We start from the raw sequence: 23,280 nt of genomic DNA on the forward strand, positions 1-23,280 counted from the left end.
TAATTATACTAAACTACTACTGTTTTCCAAGGCTAAAAAGGCAAAAATGTCAAAGCTGTCATATTAGCCCGGTTGATTGTATTACTGTGACCAAAGGAGATGAGTCTATCAAGTCCTGACCTCCTTTACGTGTTAATTGCAAGAAAGAAATTAAATCATGGCAATTTGCAACGTGCGTGTAAATTATGAGAATGCCTCATGAGAATCTCATGATTGTGCATTTCTCAGCTCGCTTGCAATTATTATCTGCAAACCTCTTAACAAGCCTACAGTAATGCGGCATAAATAAATTTGTAAATAAATGTGTTTAAGTGATAACTTGGGGGCTACTTTCAGTTCATAAGGCGATGAGGATGGCAAAGCCAGAGATCTCTCAGTGTCTATGGCATTCCATCAGGAATGAGCCCGATAGTCCTTGTAGGCTCTTGCATTCTATATTTCTAATTACCTAGGCCTAATAAGCCAGCCACCTAAAGAAGCTGTCAATCAAAAAAACCTGAAATTAGGCCACAGATAGTTTTGGAGGAAAGCAGAAATTTTATTAGGCTGTGATATTTATTGGACCAATGCAAAGGAAGCTGTTGTGCATAATTTTTTGAGACCACATTGGTCCCTTCTTCTCATTGTCATTTAAAGAAAGGACCTAAGCGATGTGGTGGGCTCATGAACTAAACATTTGTGTTGGTCCAATAAAAGGCATCACAATCTACAAGGTTTCCTAAAATCATGACCATATAATTTTTTTAACTTTTTATTTATGCATTTTAAAATATACAAAAGTATCATAAATCTTTTAAAAGGCAATATGAGGATAACAAAAAAAGAAAAAGAAAAACAAACAATCTCATCTCAAGATAGATTCATTGCCATTATGTCCAATATAACGTATTGGAAACAAAAACATATCATTATCATCCCCTAATAAAAAAAGAAACAGGAGGGGGAAGTAAATCCAGGGAGTAAAAGCAACTCAAGGAAAGACTAGTAGCGAGTAAGGACCCTCATACATTAATAAAGGTCTCTAATACTAAGAATCAGGCAGAACTGGAGAAGAAGTAATTTTCCTAGCATTAAGGAAGGATTGTAGCTGCTCAGGAGTGAAAAAAACCCAAAAGTATCTGAATGTAACTTAACAAAACATTTACATGGATAACGAAATACGAAAGAAGCTCCTAAATTTTTCCTGAGAGCTAAAAAATCTTCTCCTTTGCTGGGTAAGCCTAGAAATATCAGGAAAACTACACAGATTTTGATCATAAAATGGAGAATTTAGGTATTTCACTTTAGAAAGATCCAAATCAGAGACAAAAGACAAGCAAAGTAGCCCATCTATTATTTCTGGACCAGATGACTCAAGAAATTCAGTAAGAATCAAAGGGGGAAATTGATTCCCAGCTGAGATATTCGCTGAAGCATGAGAAGATGACAGCAAAAAAAGTTAACTTATTTATGAGAGGAGATTCTTCAGGTGGAATACCCAGAACTTGGTGAAAATATATATATATATTTTTAAAGTAACCATTGGGAGTTCACCCAAAGTCTTAGGAAAATTCAAAATTCCGAAGTTAGGCCGACGAGAAGAGTTCTCCATCAATTCAAGCCTACGGGATAAAACTCCATTATCCTGAACAGAGAGATTGTACTGCCTGAATTTTTGCATTGTCTTGCTGAACTAGTGCAAGTTACATAAAGTGTTCTTGAATAAAACTTTCATCCCACACAACCATAGGATTCAATTTAGTAATAACCAAGCCCACTTTGGATACAGAAGAGGACAAAACCTTGGCAAAACTCTCCATCAGTTCCCAAAGTGATTCCAAAGTAATAATCACCAGCTTAACAAGCATCTGAAGGGACTCCTGCAATAGTGGAACCATTGGAGAACAGCCCAAAAAGGAGAATAAACCTGTCTTCTTACCAGACCAGTACTTTCAGAGGACAAAGAAAAAACGGTTCCAACAACTGCTGTTCCATCAGAAGCCGTCAAAGTTGTGATGGTAGATGCGGCAATATCATCGGCTCCCACCTGCACAGATGCCAAAGGTAGACTTGCTAGTGGTTTGGCGGCATCATTGGAAGGGGCACGTAGATCAGCTGGAAGAGCCTGTTCTTGGGGGCTGAGGGAAACCTCACCCACAGAGCTCACCGTTGAGATTCCGGGGGGTCCACAAAAGACGTGAAGTTAGAAATAGACTGCTGGCCAGGAGGTAAACCCTAATTTTGCCCTCTCTTCGATGCCATATCAGATTTAAACAAGTAAGAGTGCTCAGCAGCATGGCATCTACTGGCTCATGGTCATCTTGTCCCCCATCTTGTCCCCATCATGACCATATTAGTATGTTAATTGCTGAAGCAATAAAGTATCTCTCTCTTCATTCATGCAAGTGCATAATTAAAGCAGAATCCTTGACATTTCATTGGCTGAAGCCATTTCATTTCAACAGAATGACTAATGTCTAAGAAAGATGGATATGGATCAGGGTCTTGAGGTGGACCTGAACTGTATTTTCACTAAAAGGAAAGTCCTACGTTCTATCTGCAAAATCAACTGGACTTCCAAAACAAATCAATGAAAAAAAATGAACGAGTCTGAATGAACACACAAAAGAAAAACCTGGAGGATTATTTTAGAATAAGAGATACCAAGATGTGGTTCTGGTGTGGATCTGAATTCAGGAATAGATGAAAGACAGAAATAAACAGAAATTGAAGGATGTGTACACTCCAGTTACTGAAATTTCAGGGATCCTTCTGATAGCCAGCTAAACTTTTAATAAGCATGATTCCTCTTTATACTATCTTATATAATTAAATGCAAATAGTAAGCTCTGACTTCCTTCCAAATAGCAGCATTAGCTGGAGGAATTCACCAACCTAAAACAAAGAAAAAAAATATTTGGAACTGGCATCTAATCTTGTAATCAAAGCCATTTGTGTCTTTCTAGTCCTCAAAAGCCCAGTAAAATCCTCTCACCTACCATCCCAGAGTCACTTTCATGAATATATAGTGCATTAAAAAAAAACTCAGAAAGACAGATGCAAGTTGTGAAATGCTACTTTCGATAAAGAAGTTCCTAATTTTGTGTTTCATTATATAGGGAAATGAAACAGTCTTACATTTTTAATGCTGTGTTCTGGTACGTAATCTACAAATGCAATACTTATGCACTCACCTACAAATAAAATATTCATGGGCCAGAAAAATGGCTCCTATATTTTTTTTGGCTTCCAAAACAGGCAAACTAATGAAAACTCATCTACTACTTACTTATCTGTAAGACAGCCTGAAATATTTCACTTAGAAAGCCTTTCCAGGCTAATTATTTTTCCCCGTTGATATAAACATGAAGAACTTGCTGATGTGTGCCTGCTACCATTAAAATACACACAGTATGTATGTATGTATATGTGTATATACATACAACACATACAAAATTAAAACAGTAAAACAGAACTACCACCGGGAAACTTGGATAGGTCTTCAAAGAATGGCCTATAAATCATGAACTATTTGATTACCATTTATAAAAAATGATAGTTGCATTTTCTCCAGTATGGGAAGGACTATAATCAAAGCCTTTCAATAGGTAAAAGTGATTTTTGAAAATCTGCCCACCCTCTATGCAGGTAACAGTATAAGCCAGGGTTTCCCAATGCACATACTTGTACCTGCATACCACAGGGGGTATTCAGAGGCCAGGGGTACGTTTGGGAGGCACCACTGCACGCAGTTTTGGATACTTGCAGATAAAGCAGGCACAAATCTTGTTGGGTGGTACTTTTATTTTTCCTACAGCAATAATAAACTGGGCTCAGTGCATAATAAACTGTTTGCACAGAGGACAGTTTAATTATTGCCCCATGATTATTTTCATTATGTTTATTAAAAAGGGAAGGCTTTTAAAAAACAATATATGAGAGATATGAGTTAATCTAAAACTTGCTTCACACTGTTGTACAAAGTACATATCACTATCGTACGTCCATTAGGATAGGGCTGGCCAACTCTGGTCCTCAAGAGTCACATGAGAGGGTGGTTTTCAGGATATCCACAATGAATATTGCAGGAGATATATCTGCATAGAGGAGGCAGTGCATGCGAATCTCTCTCATGAAAACACATTGCGGACATCCTGAAAACCAGACCTGTATGTAGCTCTGTGGATCAGAGTTGGCCAGAAATTTGTCAGCTAACTTTTGATATTGTTGTAAAGTTAGCGAGAAACTGACAAAAATAATGCAGGGAAAGTGTTATTTTGCAAATCTACAAGATTTAAGAGAAGATTTTTTTCCCAGAATATATGGTGTCATGCTCACATCCCTATTTTATGAGGAGTAAGGTGGAGCTACAGAAAGAACAAAGAAGAGCAGCAACCAAAATGTTGTGGGATCAGCATCGGAAGACTTATGAGTAGAGGTTGAAGGGCCTAAACTTGTACACCCTGGAAGGCAGGAGGGATACGATACAGACCTTCAGATACCTGAAAGGTTTCAGTGATGTGCATTCGACAAATCTTTTTCTTTGGAAATAAGTCAGTAGAACTAGGGGAGTCACCAAATTAAACTCCAGGGGATGACGACTCAGAACCATCAGGAAATATGTCTTCACCGAGAGGGTGTTGGATGCCTGGAATGCCTTTCCAGAGGAGGTGGTGAAGAAGAAAACAGTCAAAGAATTCAAAGGGGCATGGGATAAACACCGTGGATCCCGAAAGATGGAAGTGAAGGAAAGGCTGCATGGGGGTAACTTACTCAGTGGCAGTTATTACCCTAAACAGAAGGTATGGGGATTACTACCCTAAACCACTACTCTTCATTCTTTTGACGCAACTGCTCTCCACTTTGACGACATGGGGGGAAAAGGAGACTTGGATACAGAGGACAACCAACATAGGCCCTGATTTTTAAGGTCTAGGTACTCGTATGAGGACATAAGGGGAAAAAACAAACAAACCAGGACTTCTAAGGCCAAGTTCAAAAGCAAAGCACATCAAGCAGCATTGACAATTTTCAAGACAGCTCTTCACCCAGTAAAAATGTTACTTTGTTAATATATAAAGGCGTGGTGGTAAACTGCACAGAGCGGCAGTAGCTACCATTGGAAAGTTGCTGGGCAGACTGGATGGACCATTTGGTCTTTTTCTGCCATCAATACTATGTTACTATGTAATGTCTCTAGTACAGAATAGGTAAGGTTTATAATTCAAGTTAAGCTGAGAAGAATAAGCAGGGAAAGTCCATCTTTTGCAAATTTGGAAGGTTACAGGGCACTGGCAAAATGGAATTAGGAAAACTTGTAAAAGATAAATCCTTTTTCTGTATTATATTAATGTACTTTTACGCACACTGGAAAGAGGTGACCTGAGGCTGGGGGAGGAGGGTAATAGTTGGGTCGGGGATACCATTTATCTGCACACTTTCAATTTATGAACGCCTGCATGTAAATCCACTCGCGCATATTTACGCCAGCTTACGTGCGCCCAGGCGCCGAGCTAAGGTACACAAAAGCGCCTGCAAATTTTCAAAGCGGTCTTAGGCGCATGGGCCGATTAGAAAACTCAGGCTAAAGTCTTCTGACAGATGGAATTAAAAGACAACAACCCCCCTCAAACATTTTAATTCCGAAAGTTATGGTGATCTCAAATTCAGGAAAGCTAAATTGCTGTTGTAAAGCACGGACACCCCAGGGGTGGTGTGCGCGCCATGTCTACTAACAGATAAAGCAAACAGCAATCCAGGATTATTAGGTTTTTTTTTTTGGTTTTTTTTTTTTTTTTTAACGGAAGTTTCATTCACATTTGTTACAGTACAGCAAGGAAAATGGCTCGTTCCAATGAGAATTTATATTGTTTCCACTTGCACTGACATCTGGAGTGCGTTCTTAGCTCCACACAGTGATGGATGGCATGGAACAATCTTGGTCTCTAAAAAGATTTATAAATTAGCCAGAGGCAAAGTGCCCACATGCCTCAGAAATGCTACATCTGAAAACATTCTCCACAGTTTTGTCAAACAGTGCTTTGGAAACAAATAGCTACCCAAAGGTAAGGTATAGACCATCTTGATACCTGTAAGGAATAAACGGTTCACAGCCTGCGGGGGAGGGGGAGACAGGGAGGCTGCCTGTTGACAGACCATTATGATCTAATTGCGTGCTTTATTTCTAATAGTCATTAAATCAAGGAAGCATTTTTTTTTGGGCTTTACAGAAAGCTCCCTATTTTTTTTTTTTTTTTTTTAATAAGGATTTACTGGGCTGGAAACTGGCCTTATGCCTAGAAGACCTGCTGCTGAGATTCCACTGTTATCCAGATGTGCTGCAATCTACCAGGAATCAAATATCATCCTTAAAATCCAGACCCCTGAGAGAATGAACCAGCAGCAAAAAGTTGGCTTGTCAAAGGCAATATCTCAGGATTAAGCAGCAGAGGCAATTCTATTGCGAATGCGTTCATACTGAGGTACTCACGGGCAACCTAGAAAACCCAAATGGGATACACCCCAATATCTTATGACTCAATCAGCGCAATGCTGATATATTGTGGGAAATGGCGTTTTATTCCCCCCACACACTTTGTAAACACGAACAAGGGACACACAAGGGTTTACATATTGAGATCTTATGGATCACACATACACCTGGCAGATCAGGTGCTGAACTCTAAAATTAGGCTTCTTGAAAACAGGGTCTGCAAATTTTGTATGTGGTGCTGCATTTCACCAGCCTTTGTTAATATCATGCCCTGGGTGCTGCAGTAAACTCAACACCAAGCGATGAATGCGTAGGTACTCTGCTATAAGTTCATGCATTAGTACATATAGAGGATTTATTTTTATACGAGTGTTACAGATTACTTCTACAAATCAATATATTATAGAGCTACTCGTGTATGTGCTTAATTATACACAAGTCATATGTTCCTATATATTTACTTTAATATGTATAAATCCAACATGAATTCATTTCCTAGTTGTGTCTTCTGGCTTCCTATGAATTTAGAGAAAACAAAAATCCCACTTGCCATTCTGCTCTAAAGGTAGAGACCCCAAGTTTTAAGCTATGCAAGCAATGGGAGGGGACCACAAGGAGCCAACGCCTGCTCCTTTTAAGCTCCACGACTGCAAAAGCGACTCAGCTCTGGGGTTTTCACTTGTTATAAGGGCAAACCTTCTCTTGTACATTTTGTTATAAGGGCAGGTTATATTTGTTATAAGAGTAGGTTTGCCTACAAGAGTAGGCAAACCTACTCTTGTACATTTTGTTATAAGGGCAAACCTTCTCTTGCACATTTTTCTCGGATTATGCATGTCCAAAAACATGTATCTGCTGGGATTTTTTTGCATTCAGTTTGTTCATGTCAACAGGTAGTGAACACAGTTTTGTTTGGCATACTAAGTAATATGATCGTGATTTCCTAATAAATACAGACATTATAGGCTTTAACGGTAAACAAATAAACCAGACAGATCTACTTCATTGGCTTGTATTACTTTGGAGTCTGACACAGGCGCACAGATTTAGAAGCAGGAGTACCTTGGTGCGTGGAGATTTAACTGAATATAAAAAAAAAAATTATTTTTTAAAAAAAATGCATGGAAATTCTTTTCCATCCCAACTTTGCCCCTGGAACACTCCCTTCCTACTGCGGGTAATAGTATGTGCAAGATGGGGGTTTTGCATGTACTATTTTACCCTAAAGTACCAAGGGTTGACCTTCAAATCGCGATTTATGCGCATACAACATTTTGAAAATCAACCCCCAAATTGGCAAAAATTGCCCTATAAAGGGCAAGGAATTCTGCAACAATATATTCATTCTTCTGCCTGTAAGCCTTCAGCGGCCACAGATGTTAGTATCCAGCATATAATCAGCTCAGACAGCTGATGGCCTTCTAGACTCAGCAATAAGATGGGTTGGAGAGGTGGAAGCGGGAAGAGAGAAAGAATATAAATTTTCAATCCCAACTTCATCATTGTCCTCTATCACAGTGAGGCAACAGTGCCTGTTCTGACTTCATTACAGATCGCCATTGGTCCGCTTGGATCTGTCCATTAGATGCTTCCAGTTTGTGTCTATTTTGAAGTTTATAAGTAAATACCTTTTCATTGGAATAGGTCATCAGCCTACAGCACAGCTTTGGGCTTCACTTCTTGTCTGACTTCTCTTGAGATTCGCCCAGCGTGTCCTTGAGTCTACACTTTGCCGATATAGCTCCTGGGATCATCAGAGTTCAACTTAAATTGTGCATTATTACAAAAATTGCATATCGCATTAAGAAGGATTATCGTATTCATCTTACTTAGGCTTGCCTCCTACCTGCTGCAAATGTTAATTGTGCTGTGAGCAAGAGCAAATAATTTTGCTGCAAGCTTTAAGAAAGCATCTTACCTACCACAGCTAAAGAAAAAAAAAAGTAAACGATGCTGAAATGTTCTCCTGAGGTATTATAGCAGTTAAACATGGAGCTATAGCATGCATCCTTCAAAGGAACAAACAGCATTTAAACAAGATACTTTGCTGAATACTTTCTGGGTTGCAGCATACTAAACAAAATTCTCTAGTCTCTTGGTTGCAAGCCCAAACCATGTTACTTAGTTCTGAGATCAGAAAGCAGTAAAGAGTGCAGATGAAAACTGAATCAAAGATTATGCACCTAGATCTATATTTCGGTACTAAACACTCACCAGAAAGCATTTTAGTCTTGCTGACCCTTCGGCCATCACAAGCTGGAACGTTGCTTTGAAATTACCATAATTGTTATCTATGAAGTGCAACTGGAAAGAACCTATTTTGAACTGGTGAGCTGATAAGTCGTAACTTCTCAACAGGGCTTTAATGAGAATGCAATGGTTTAGTCAATACCAAGAGCAGATTTATAACTATGGATATGTTTTGATGAGTCATTTGATAATTTCTTTGATAATACAAATTTATCTTTATATGCTAGGAAGACAACATGACTATTTGCTTTGAGCTGCAATAAGATAATTGCTTTCAATTTCTATCACAATGCTATCAGGGCTGTTATTACTATGAGTACTACATAAAAAGGTACCTGCTATTCTATGGAAGTCATCTTGCAAAACATTCTATATAAGAAATTTACTTTACAAAAGAGACTTAAGACACTTCTACAGAACCTTTTGTTCTGAGGCTTACTTTTTCTATCACAAATGGAGCACCAGGAGGCGAAAAAAGAAGTCACAGAAAGAAATAGCACCTATTAAGTCTGGCAAGTCAGGTGCAGATCCCCCTGGTACGAGCAATTGGGCACAAAAAAGTGCAGAAAGCAGAGTTCCTGCTGTTTTGGAAGCATGTATGAACGCTTCCTTTTATGAAAAAGTACGAACTGAAAATCAAGGTCAGAAGTTACCCCTGCTTGAAACATCCTGAAAACGTGTAGCATCATGATTCATATTATATATGTGAACTTTTCTTTTTATATCTCCTTAATTTATTGACTTAATTTGAGTGATGTTGGGTTATTTCAGATCCAAATACTAAAGTTTAAGGGATTCCAGTACTGCACTGAAATGCACTATATGATTATTACAAAATAATATTGTGCCTTCAATATAAGGGTTACTTGGAAAGATCTCATTGGCAATAAGAAGTGTTCCATGTAGTACTTCATCTGGAGATTTCTCTGTCCATTTAAGCAAGCTCTAAATTTAGGAAAGGGATTTTATAATAGTCCACAAGGGCTGGAGCCTATGGGTGTTTTCAACCTGCAGACGTTACCCCAAAAAATCTGCAGATGTTCTTGGTATGCATGCCAACATAGGGGCACAAATATACACCTGTTCCCGAGCAGATGTAGCAACTGTGCGTGAAGACATGCGCACGTACTTTTGAAAATCAAATGTATGCGTGTAAATCCTCTCTATGCCCCACCCCCTAGGAACACCTCTTACTCCTGCAAGTAAAAGTATGTGCAAAAGCAGGTTATGAGGGTACTTTTACCCGCAGGAGTGCTCGATTTTCAAAGCTTCGTTTATGTGCATAAACAGGGGTTTGTGTGCGTAAGGTACTTTTAAAATCAAGCCCTAAAACTGCCAAACCAGAATCCACTCTCTAAAAAAAACAAAAAACCAAAAGACTCTTCAGATTCTCTCAGTTTTGGAGCCATTATAAGTTTGGGTAAAAGTAGTGGAAAAACTGCACGACTCTCTTCTGGAGCCTCGAGTATTGCTTCCATTTTCTTGCTATCTGACAATTCCACATCCTGGAAAGGTTTGCATTTATACACATAGGGAGGGTGATTTTCAAGCAGCCCACACAAGGCTAAAGGCTGTGGGTATTTTGTACCCATGGATTTGAACCCGTAAAGCAAACCTAGACCACACAGACTTACATGCAGGAACTTAAACCCTGCTCAGACCACGTGTAACTTTTTGCGAGCAGCTTTATGTGAATTCCTTTAAACATAGAACATATGGATGTAAATCCTTTCCCTGATCTAAAACTACCCCCCAGATTATCTTTAAAGCACAATTTACACCCTAAGAGCCTGTTTTTCAAAAACAGTCACACATTTAAAACTGGGTTTCACACGTGGGCATGCCCTTTACCCGTGTAAGCGGGCTACAATATTTGCTATTGAATTGTCAACAGGTTTTGCCCATATTTAATAGCAAATTTTAAAAACTGGGAATGTGTCAAAATCAGGAGCTATGCGCACATGTAGGACATGCGCGTGTCTACCCAATTTTAAAAATATCACACACATGCATGCACAAGTAAACACCTCACATCAGACAAAGGGGCGGAATGTGGGCGTGGTATTGTCAGGGTCTGGGTGTTCTGGGGCGTGTACACATCTCTTGGCCACAAGTACCTATGCGCCTGGGTGCGTGCCCAGGTCCAGTGTCGCGCAACTTTACTTCTGCTACAGAGGTGGGGTAAGACTTAATAAAACTTAATAAGGGGTCTGGTGTAACTGGGGGCAGTTACTACTTTTAACCCTTAACTGGGGAGTGCAAGCCATAGAGCCATGGTGGGGTTTGGATGACCTAGCTCTAGACTGGGTGAACTGGTGTACGCGAACTGGAGAAACTAGTCATGGCACGGATAGGCGCTAGTTATAAAAATTCCCTCACGCAGTTCAAATCCGACTTGTGCTGTTGGGTGCGCGCAAGCTTAAAATTAGGCACACACATACACATGCCTAGGCTATTTTATAACATGCTCCCAACGTTATAAAATTGCCACATCTCTGGGTACGCACCGACGTACGTGCGCATATGTGCACCGGTTTGAAAGTTACCGCCCCTGTGCACTTAATGTGGGTAAATGGGCTTTTGAAAATTGCTACAATAGTATGTTCCATTTACACATGTAACTCCATTGAAAATTCACCTTTAAATATTTAAATAGAACATACTTACAAATTGCACTAATACTGCCATTTTTGTGCATATATCTTATAAAAATATCATGTTTAACAGTTGTTTTTGCTTTTTCATGTAGAAGACAGGGGAAACTACAGCTGTTGAAAACGTTTTGGTTGTTCCAACATCACCACCAGCAGCTGCGAGCTACTGGGTCCTTTTCGAGTTTAATGATGCAAGACAACGGGAAGACACAATCATGGACCACTAAGTGCACTACCAAAACCCTGGCCGCTGTATACCATTTCACTTCATGCATTTACTTCTCTTAGGAAATAATGCTCTCCTGCCAAGTTAAGAGATCAATTTCACCTCGGTCGCTTTTCCTTCATAACTTCCCCTCTCAAGAAGGCTGGCATACATTAGAGAAAACTTTGGGTCAGATTTTAAAACCTGTGCGTGCGGCCTACATTTGTGCACGCTACCTGGCGCGCACAAACGTACGCCTGATTTTATAACATGCGTGCGCAGCCGCGCACAGGTTATAAAATCCGGGGTCGGCGCGCGCAAGGGGGTGCACACTAATGCACCTTGCGTGCGCCGAGCCCTAGGGGAGCCCCGATGTCTTTCCCCGTTCCCTCCGAGGCCGCTCCGAAATTGGAGCGGCCTCGGAGGGAACTTTCCTTCCGCCCCCACCCCCCCCCATCTTCCCCTCCCTTCCCCTATCTAACCCACCCTCCAGCCCTACCTAAATCCGCCCCCCACCTTTATTTTGTTATTTACGCCTGCCGGCGCGCGACCCCCTGGCACAGCCGCTGTGCCGGAGGCCTCAGTCCTGCCCCCGCCCCACCCCTTTCACAAAGCCCCGGGCCATATGCGCGTCCCGGGGCTTGCGCGAGTCGCCGGACCTATGCAAAATAGGCTCGGCGTGCGTAACCCTTTTAAAATCCGCTCCTTTGTTTAGCAAAGCAAAGCCTTTTTAAGTTTTGTAATTCTTACTTGGCAATGAAAACGCAAATTGTTTATCAGCCTCAAACATGAAATATATTTTGATTTATCTGCACCAGGATTTCAGCTCTGTACTTGCATTTTATAAATCTAACATTCAATTGAGACACCAAAATTGCTTAAGATGCACTTTTGAGCATAGGCAGATGTTTACACGGCAGAGAAATGACAACTGAAATGTTTGCTTGGCAGATTATATTAAGAAGGAAAATAAGGATTTTGCCTATGAATGCTGGTGCACTGATTTCAGATACGGAACAGCTCACCAAAACTGGCCCTCCTTCCTACTATCTTTTCCGTTTTAATTAGTATGCCATCGTTTTTCTGTGCCAAAAGTGACAGTATTTTACGTGCGCCTGGGGATAGCCCTGGATAAAGTGCAGAACCATTAAAGAGCTGCAGAATTCAGGGGCTTAACTCACGGGCAGGTGGGGCCAACCTGCAGGCAGACTCTCTGTGAAACGATGCAATTGGCTGGAAGATCCCACAGTTGGTTAGCAGGGAACCCCCTAGGAATCTGAAGTTTTTTAACAATCTGCACGGTACATTATTGCACACGCTTTAAAATATTTTTATTAGCACTTTAATACATGGAGGGGAAGCGCTTATGCAATGGATTCAATTTGTCCACCTGTCTGTCCATTTTGAGGCATAACATTTCTCAGAGTGGACAGATCATGGACAAATTTGGGGAGGTGGTCAATCACAGGCTTGGCATGTACCCTATTTTTTTATTTTTTTTTTTATTTACAAACTTATATTTTGCGTATTCTCCCAATGTTCAAACGCGGATTACAAAAACACTCAAAGTTCAAAACAGATATCAAACCACATAAAATACACAATTTACATAGAAACATAGAAATGACAGCAGAAGACGACCAAACGGCCCATCCAGTCTGCCCAGCAAGCTTTCACAGTTATTTTTCTCATACTTATGTTACTCTGACCGCTGAGGTCAGGGCCCTTATTGATAACTTTTTGATTCTAAATTTCCTTCCACCCCTGCTATTGATGTAGAGAGCAGCGCTGGAGCTGCATAAAAGTTTACATCAAATAAAATGCATTAAAACTAAGAACTACAACTCTACTCTATCACCACCTGCTCCAAATGTGATAATCAGCCTCCTGACGCACCCCAATAGGTATTGAAAATGAACTCAACCTAACGAGGTGAGCTCAGGAAATTCCTGCATATGTATGTTTCCCCACTTCCTCGTAGGGCTGTGCAGTCGTTTTTAACAAATTAGAAAATGGCAACAAAATGGTCTATTTTGTCCTGTTTTGGTAAGGCTGCAAAATGAAAAAAAGAAAAAAGATGAAGTTTCATAAAAACTGGTATTGTGTGTTAGTGCGCACCAACAGGTCTTTAACGCATGCTAACTAAAAAAAAGTGTCAATTGGGGGAGCAGTTGTTGGCTAGAGGTATGTTTCTGCATTCCCGTTGGCTCCTTAGTTATTTGTTTGTGTTGCCAAGGTTGCAAGGGTGGGTGGGGGGTGCCCAGTGCCTGGTAACAAATGTAAAATACACATCCCAAAATTCTAGGGCCCCTTTCCTAAAATACAAAAAACTGCCAAATTCAAAATATGCCATTTTCATTACATGCTTTTGCTGACAGAACTTGATACTATTATACTGCTTCGAAAGATTTTATTGTGAAAACTGGAAAGCGATTAATACGTTTTATAAATAAATAAAATAAAACAAACATTTGTTACCAGGCACTGTCATCCCCCCCCAAACACCACCTTGCAACACAAACAAGCAAGGAGACAGTCAATGGAAATGCAGAACCATACCTCTAACGAACTGCTCCTCCAGCTGACACTTTAACATATTAGTAACATTTTCAGTTAGTGCGCACTAAATACCATTAGCGTGCACTACCTCCGAAATTAGGGAAACCCGAAATAAACAAACTCGGAACCATTTTAAAAACGAAATCAAAACAGATAATGACCTGAAACAAAAACGACACAAAAAAGAAAAAAAGCACACACCTACTTCCTTGTTATTTAAAAGCCCATCTGTTACACAGGACGCAGTTGAGAAACTGGCGTAAAAAGACATTTGATGAGCCATGACATGCTACTTTATTGCATTGTGCAGTGATTTTATTCATTTCTTGCTCCTAGGTAATTCTGCTGCCTATCAGAACTGGTCTGGTGAGCAAGGACTGTTATGTTACTGTATAGTTGGCATAACTCAAAATGTGCAATTCTTAATCCCACAAGGACTAACACACATAGCTTTATTTCCAAGTACATTAAGACAACAGACACAGGACACATCTCAATGCAAGTTTCCCTCACAACATGCTATGGGTGAATGTGATCTGCATGTCTCTGGTTTTTGCAGATATCGCAATATGATTCAAGCTCTATGGGCACAGACTTTCAGAGCATGCTTCAATGCCCCTTACTGTGAGAATATTCAATTTAAAAGACTAGGAAGCTTGCCATTTCTTCATACACGCCTTGCAACAATATTTCATCATTAAGAATGCAGCTCTTGCATAGATGGGATTACTTCTCACAGTCAAGTTCTTTGTTCCACTCCATTTTTTCAGGACAGGTTGATCCGGTCCTGCTTTTGCCCCATTTATTTTATTTGAAAGATTTATACTCTGCCCCGAGTTCTAGTTGGATTACAATAAAACATCCATAAAAATACATCTAAACAAGATTAAACATGTATTGCATGTATGGACTTGTAGTTCATATTTTCCTATGATGACCCTAAAGAAAACCAGGTCTGCAAGCCCATGCACTGGGATATAACTAGGACTGGCTCAATCTGCTCTAAATAATGAAACCAGCTGGCAACCTTTATTTTTGTACCTTTTGTTCTAATCTTCATCTAAGTTGCTCAGAGGAACTCCCTTTGTTCTATTCATACTTTGGAGAATGCCACACTGTCACCTCAGTGACTCAAGGCTACTGGGCTGAGGCTCAAATTCTTTACAAGCTTTGTAAATAAAACAAAGTTCACTTGTATTTGTTTATTACATTTATATGAAAAAACTCCATTAAGACTATAACCACTTTCACAAGGTAAACTCAATCAAGGGATGGGAAGAGTATGCAACTATAAGTTACAAGAATAAAAATGCCAAGAAACATAAATCAACCTGTAATACTCCCACCTCTTAATATATAGAAACATAGAAATGACGGCAGAAGAAGACCAACGGCCCTTCCAGTCTGCCCAGCAAGCTTTCGCACTTTTTTTTTTCTCTCATACTTATCTGTTACTCTTGGCCCTTAATAACCTTTTGGTTCTGTTTCCCTTCCCCCCTCCATTAATGTAGAGAGCAGTGTTGGAACTGCATCTAAGTGAAATATCCAGCTTAGTTAGGGATAGTAACCACTGCAATAAGTAAGCTACACCCATGCTTGTTTACCCTGACTATGTAATTCAGTCCTTGTTGGTTGTCTGTATATAAATCCACTTTTCTTCATTCCCCCCTGCCATTGAAGCAAAGAGCCATGCTGGATATGCATTGAAAGTGAAGTATCAGGCTTATTTGGTTTAATTTCTTTGCAAAATTAGTTTCCAACAGATCATTTCACCTCTAATATGGACAACAGGAAAAGCAAGTTTGCTTACCTGTAAACAGGGCTCTCCATAGAAAGCAGAATATATTAGTCATAATGAGTACATGGCATCATCCGATGGTGCCAACATCAAACCAGCCCTCAGAGATCAGTAAAGACTTTACTGAGCATGTTTGGGAATTCCCATACATACATGCTGCCTCGTAAGCCCCTCAGTTATTTCCAGAGCTTAAGCTTTAGCAAAGGTAGTTGACTTTCCAGGGAGGTAGGTGGGTATTAAGTATGACTAATTTATCCTGCTGTCTATGAAGAACCATGTTTAGATGTAAGGAATCTTGCTTTCTTTGTCAACAAGCAGGCAGAAATTACCCATAATGTACGAGGAGTCCCAAGCCGAGGGTTGCAGAGTGGAGCAATTATTGAAACAAGCAACCTAGATCCCACCAGTGGAGAACAGACTACTGGGTGAATAAGCTGCGCAAAACTGTTTGTCCAAAGTTACTGCCCCATCGAGACATATTGTCAAGGCAATAGTGGAACATGAAGGTGTGAACTGATAACCAAGTAGAAGCTTTGCAAACGTCTTCAATAGAAGTGGCCCTTAGATGTGCCAAGTCACTATTGTTTACACCCAATGAGCCTTGACAGAGTCTGTAACCTGCAAGCCAGCTAGCGCATAACAGTGCGTGACACAGTCTGCTAGCTAATTAGACAGTTCTTTTGGCAATTGCCTGTCCTAACCTATTAGTATCAAAGGATACCTACAGTGGAGAAGCTTGACAATGAGGCTGAGTACTTCTTAAATAATACGCTAAGACTTTCTTGAAGTCCAAAGAGTGAAGAGCCCTTTCTCCGCTGTGTGTATACAATCTCAGAAAGTAGGAAGCACAATAGTTTGGTTAATGTGGAATGCAGATTCCACTTTTTGAAGGAACTTAGGATTTGTGCACATAACCCTCTGTTAAGAAAGAACCGCACATATGGTGAATGCAAAGCCAAAGCATGTAATTTACTCTTAGTGCTGAGGTGATGGCCATGAGAAACACTTTTCAGGTGAGAAACTTCAAATTTTCTGACTCAAGAGGTTTAAAGGCATTTTGTGAGTTGAGCAAACAATGACTTATCAAGGTACTGGAGGTTTACTTAGAGGCTTGAATGATACCAAGGGATGGTGCAAGATTGGAGCCCCTTCCACCTGCTAGTGATGTGTCACAATAGCACTGTGGTGAACTTTGACTGAAGAAGTGCTGAGGGCAAGAAGCAGAACAGATAATGAAGCAAGACTCTTAGGTGACAAGAAAAGAAACCCAGCTGGCTGGACCTCACCCCAAATTGAGAACTTCTTTCATTTGAAACTGTAGGTTCTTCTGGCTGAAAGCTTCCTGGAGGAAATCCGAACCACTTCCTTTAGCAGGTGCAAGGAGACTGTAGCTCATGTTTGCTCCATGCCATGAGGGCCAGATAGAGCCTGCCATCCTCTTTAATGAGTGTCAAAGATATTCCCAATGGAACAGAGACAAAATTGACAGATGGAGAAGATAAGAATGCCACTCTTGCTGTGGCCAGGCTACTGCTATAAGCATTAGCCTTTCTTAGTCACAAAGGACCTTCTGGTCAGTTGTGGTGATTACAGGAATTGGTGGGTATGCATAGAATAGACCAACACGCCAGTAGAAAAGTGTCATGAGTTGATCTGTAGCTGCTCGGATGCATGAAGCAGCTACATATCAACTCCCTGAGGTGAACAGGTCAATTGCTGGCTTTCCCCAATGATTAAATAAGTTGTCTGCTACTTGATCCAAAGACCATTTGTACAGTTGCAACACTCTGCTGAGGCAGTCCGCCAACAAATTCTGGATTCCTGGCAGGTAGGTTGCCTGAAGATGGGCACTGTAATGTCCTGCCCATGACCAGATTTGGATGGTCTCCTGGCAGAGGGTGTAAGAGCCCATATCTCCAGGCTTCTTTATATAGAACAAGGTCACTTGGATATTCATAAGGACTAAGACTCTCTGTCCTAAGAGGAGGTCAGAGAAATCTCTCAGAGCATAGCAAATGGCTGGTTGATTTGTAGAAGACTCTCCACTGGGGACCACAAACCTTGTGTCCATGTCACACCGGTATGTGTCCCCCATCCCTTTGTGGAGGCGTTGGTAGACAGTCACTTGGTGTGGTGGAATTTGTAGCAAGAATTCCACTTTAGAACGTCTAGATTCATACAGAGTCATTCTGGGAGGAAAGTGTGAACCCTTCTGCCACTAGAGGAAGTAGGGAGGTGGGACCTAGTTTTATAAAAAATTAGTGCTTAAGATTGTGCTTGCTACTAAGTCTTGGGTGGACACCTTTTCCTTTGCCACCCTTGAAAAGACAGCTGCTGAATAGTGGGAGGAGCTTGATGACACTTAAAAAGAGCAGAAGGGACATCTTTTGAAGAAAGGCTACTTGTATGAGAAATACTGGCATTGGGCAGGAACCGGTTGGTTCCCCTTTTTAGATGACTAATGTGGATTCATGCTCCTTAGAGTCACCATCTCCTTCACTTTATCTCCAAATTGTCCCCTAAACAGGAAGCATTTGTGAGATAATCACAGACATTCTCTTACCCATGCCACATGAGACTTCAGACTCCTATGGAATCAGTCAAAGTCCTAGCTACTGTATCAAAAGCATTGTATTTGGAATGGATAAGGTGCTTCTTGCATTCCTCCACATCTTTCACTGCTCAACAGAGATCTGCCTGATCTAGATGGATTTGTACAATACTGCACTATGTTTAGCCACAATCTGGGCAATCAGCATGGAGCCCTGGAAGATCTCATGAGTGTGCTTAATGTGCTTCAACATTGAATCCATCATCATGAAGTGGTGCAGCAATGAGGGTACCCTACACTCTATGCTTGAGGTTGTTTTCAGGCTACTGGAAGACATGACATAGGCATCTGGCACATCCTCATCTGAAGATCCTAGAGGAGTTTGAGAAACTGTATAGCAGCAGAATCTACTGGAGACTACAGGACCTAAGAAGCCCAATTCTATCATCCTTTTCTTTTATAACACTGATGAATAGAGTATTTGCCAGCTTATCCAAAAACCTAGACTAGCAGAGATCCTTCGGATAGGAGGTATGCTGAAGCAAGGCTGATGGGATCCTCATGGAACCCTCATCTTTTGACCTGGGGTAACACTAAGATATTTATTTAAAAATATTTCTATATCGTCTTAGCAAATAAATTTGAACAAAACAGTTTATAATTGTTTCTCAAAATAAAACTTAAACAAACAAGATAAATAACATTTAAACAAAACTAAAAACAGGAAAAATAATAAAGTTTGAAAAGAACAATGGTGTTTGTATCAATATAAACTAATAATGATGAAAAAGGAGATCAAGGCAGAGGCCTTTGCTGTTCTGGTGGGGAAATATCCATAACTGACACAGTGGACAGAACCCACTTCTCCTAATTTGTGGAGGAGAATCCATCACTTCATAGAAAGGACTTAGTCCCAATGTCGGAAGCTCTTGGAGAGAAGAACATGCTGGCATAGAACTTGGAGTAGCTCCACTATGCAGTAACGTTTCCTCCATCTTGGACAGAAGAGGTTCTGATCTCCCATGTTGGTCTTCAGGGCCTAAGGAGGCAAAGAAACTAGTAATATGTGGTGGACCCAATCAATGGCTGGTACCACGCACAAAACACTTCCCATGCCTACAGGACAACCAGGGGGAAGTTTCCCACCTTTTCTTCTGCTGAAAGTCCAATTACACTTTGCTCCTTGAGGAGAGGCTCCACTACTTGGCTTCATGCTGAGACTTTGGGCTTTTATCCACCAGCCCCTTCCTTAAGGACGTTATCTTCCAGGCACGGTACTTTTGTGCCCTGGTGAACATCTGACCACAGCTGTAGTAATTGGAGGTTATGGTTCAGAGCCAAGCAGTGATAGATGGAGTACATAACTATGATGGACATTCAGCATCCACAGATGCAGACCTTGAATTCAATTATCGCAGGTTTCTTGACCTTAGCTTCTCTGCCACAATTACAATTTTTTTTTTTAAAAACTAAAATTTTGTTTGAGGGGCTGCTGAGGCAGTGGCAGAAAAAATTAGAAGCAGATAGGGACATTAGACCCTGAAAAGGAGATAAAAAAATATGAAGACAGACGGATATATTTGTGTGTGGGCTCACGAGACAGTGGACACAAGCAGGAACTCCCGCACATGCTCAGTAAAGTCTACTCAGCTGAGAGCCAGGTCTGTGTTGGCACACTGGATGTCACCCATGTGTTATGGCTAATTCATACCTGCTTGTCCAAGGAGACCTGATCTTCTGGGTACCACACCAGAAGCACCTCTATAAGCTATATAATCTGCTGCAACAGTGAAATGACTCATCTGACTCTGCTGAGGGGCAACCAGAAATAACTTGTATCTTAGATTTAAAAAGAAAAAAAAATGTACGAGATTTCACAGAACTCTACCTTTCATTGTCTCTCCCGTGAGACTTCAGGAAGTTCATATTTCGGTACTTGGATAGGAATGCCACTAGCTGGTCATTTGTCCTACGGAAAGAGAAGAAAGGGCACAATATGAAGATAAGATATGGTTTTACAGTGGCATACAGCTCATTTTTCTTTTCACAGTTTAGATATTTTATCTTACAACAGTGTTTCTTTTAGAAACCGAAGCATTCAGCTTCTCTGCTAATTTTGTATGAACCGTCAGGTACAACAGTCGAGCACAGTAAAGAAACAAACAAATGAGTAAGCTAGACGGAGCCGATCTAGTTCAATGCTTCAGCTGCAGAACAGAATAGACATTTTGAATTTGGTTAAGTGGAAAGAGCGATCATGTAAAAAGATGATAGGGGAGTAGTGATTATTTGCTTACACTCACCAGTCAACTCTGCCCTTTTATTTATGCTACATTTACATGTAAGCCCAGCGTTTCACAGATACCTTGAAAAACCCCTATTACAGAATGAACAAGTGCTGCTCTAACAGAGGACATCCCGCAGGACTAATAAAGCATCTTCCGACTGGGCTTGCACATTTATTTCCAAAACTTAAATGGCTGGATGGGCAATGTTGCACCAGGGGAAGCAGCAGCAGTGAACCTTTGCCTCATTACATTAAGTGATGTTAAGAAATGTTATGTATTTCAGTGCAGCCAGTTTAACATTTATTGCATCATTTTTTTTTTTTAGTCTAATTTAACAAGGTTTGCTGCAAGCAACTATTATTTACATGAGATCACAAACATACAATTCAGGCCAACCTACTGGCAAGTGATAAATGCTGCAATGAGAGAGAAGGAAATTGCAGAATGGCCTCCACTATTTTGGGGAGTCAGAAATGGAGGTTCAGGTGAATCACAGAGATGACCTGTCAGAGCTTCAGGGAGAGGGTAATATTACCCGGCCTATCTTGATGGTTGACTGGCGGAATCATAATAGCAGGGTTAGTCCTGGAGGACATTTCCATTTCACAATCCTGTCTATAGAAAGTATGGCACTGTTTTGGCTTGTCAAGTAGGGATGAAATCTTCAGGAGACTCATGGAAGAGGGTTTGAAGGTTTCAGAGTGTCTCACAGAAAGGAATGCAACTTAGTAATTAACTGAGATAATTTAAAAATCACTTTCTGGGGCCGACCTTGTGACTCGGGGCTGCAGTACTGTACAATGAGATAGAAGAGGTTGGAGAAGGGGAGGGGGGGGGAGGATCTAGGTTTCCTCGCCTTGTCTGTTAGGGGTATGGGGAAAGAGGAAAAATGGCTAATTCTATAGTTGCGGCCCCTGCCAGCCAAAGACGGACTCTGAAAGTCAACAAGGGTTCCTAAAGCCACTTGGCCATACCATCTGGGATGATGGTTAGAACGGAGGAAGTAAAAAGAGAGTAACAAACAATCAAAAGAAAATCACATTTTGAACTGAACACATGATATATTGCAATAAGCAGATTCTTCCTATATATTTGCTGTATAAATGCAAAATGTGTGATTATGGAACACTTCCAGGGGGAACATTGTTCTTCTGAATGCCTAGATACGGCTCAGCATCTGCTACTTTAAACTATGGCCATTTACAACCACTCGAAGCAGAGAAAAGAATGTTCTCGCCCATCATCTCTCTGAGTTCAGCAAGCTGTGAAACCAGAGAACCCGGAGTCTTGTTCAAAAGCTCCTTTTAAATTAAAAAAAAAAAAAAAAGTCATACTACAGGGGGGGGGGGAAAAAGTTGCATGGACAAAAAATCCAGAGACCATAGCAAGTGCAGCTACCATTCAGCTACTAAATTCACCTCCTCCTATCCCCTTCCCCCTGCCCTTCCCACCCCCCCCCCCACTATATTCCAGCCACCTTTTATTCCAGGTGTACTCCAGTGCACTTTGCCTCCCCTCTCTCTGCTTAAGCCCCCATTTATATTACTTGTCACTATCATACATTGTTACCCACTATTAACTCACATGTCGCAGTTTTATTCTCTATAAAACTTAAACTGTCATTAATCTAATCATGCATTACTGCCTTATATCAATGCTCACCTTGTAATTAGATCTCTATATAGCCTATTGTTTTACTTGCTCAAGTTTTATCATGGTTACCTTTATTAACGTTCACCTTGTAACTCGTTCTATGTAAAGCCTGTTGCTATGTTTAGTTACCTGTGAACCGAGATGATGTTCCCAACGTATCCCGGTATACAAAACCCTTAAATAAATAAATTCTTACCAAATGAGTAAAAAAAAAAAAAAAAGAGAGAGAAAGTTCCATCTCTTTCATGGCCACATTCACTCTAGAATTCTAGCCATTTTGTGCCAATGGAAAAACTTGATAAGGTTTTTCACAGTTCAAGATTTTCTGAGGAAAACAGACTTTAATCATCTGTGGCCTTCTCATGCAAACGCATTCTGTTTCTTTAAACTCTTTAGTCCGATAATATCTTATCAAATAGAAGCAGCAGAATTCTTTTGGTCTCCAAGCATTAAATAGTCTCTAGGACAGATATGTAAACTTTCTTGCCAGCATACTTAAAGTTCGTTATCTCTTAGTGAATAATTTAGATCCAATTTATTTTCTTTTTCTTTTAAACTGTAACAAGAGATTCACACTTTAAAATGCACAGTGAAGTCTACAATTCATATATAGTATGATGAGTATCCTCTTATAAATGGATAGAAACATCAGGAAATGCCAAGTAGGGTCTTGGCAAAGGGAAGTTAAAAGGAAGCAAGGGGAGAAAAGGAAAAGGGTGAGGGCAAATAAGGCATAAAGGTCACATGTCCGGTGCCTCCGTTCAGTAGCACCAGAATTTCCCCCGAATGGGGTCATATTTTTTCAGTTTTCCCAGGAAAAGCATAAGCAAGCTTTTCAAGGAATGCAATT

At 40.5% G+C, this 23,280-nt stretch overlaps 1 protein-coding gene across 1 annotated transcript in view; it reads right to left on the reverse strand.

Annotated features, from left to right (window-relative positions):
- XYLT1 (xylosyltransferase 1) overlaps positions 1-23,280 on the reverse strand; it is a 325,567-nt gene that overhangs the window by 50,982 nt on the left and 251,305 nt on the right. Inside the window, exon 6 of the mRNA XM_029577070.1 lies at positions 20,378-20,458. Within this exon, the coding sequence (XP_029432930.1) occupies positions 20,378-20,458 (81 nt within the window). The remainder of the gene's footprint in view (positions 1-20,377; positions 20,459-23,280) is intronic.

The sequence above is a fragment of the Rhinatrema bivittatum genome, chromosome 14 (assembly GCF_901001135.1).
Source record: "Rhinatrema bivittatum chromosome 14, aRhiBiv1.1, whole genome shotgun sequence".
Lineage (NCBI taxonomy): Eukaryota > Metazoa > Chordata > Amphibia > Gymnophiona > Rhinatrematidae > Rhinatrema > Rhinatrema bivittatum.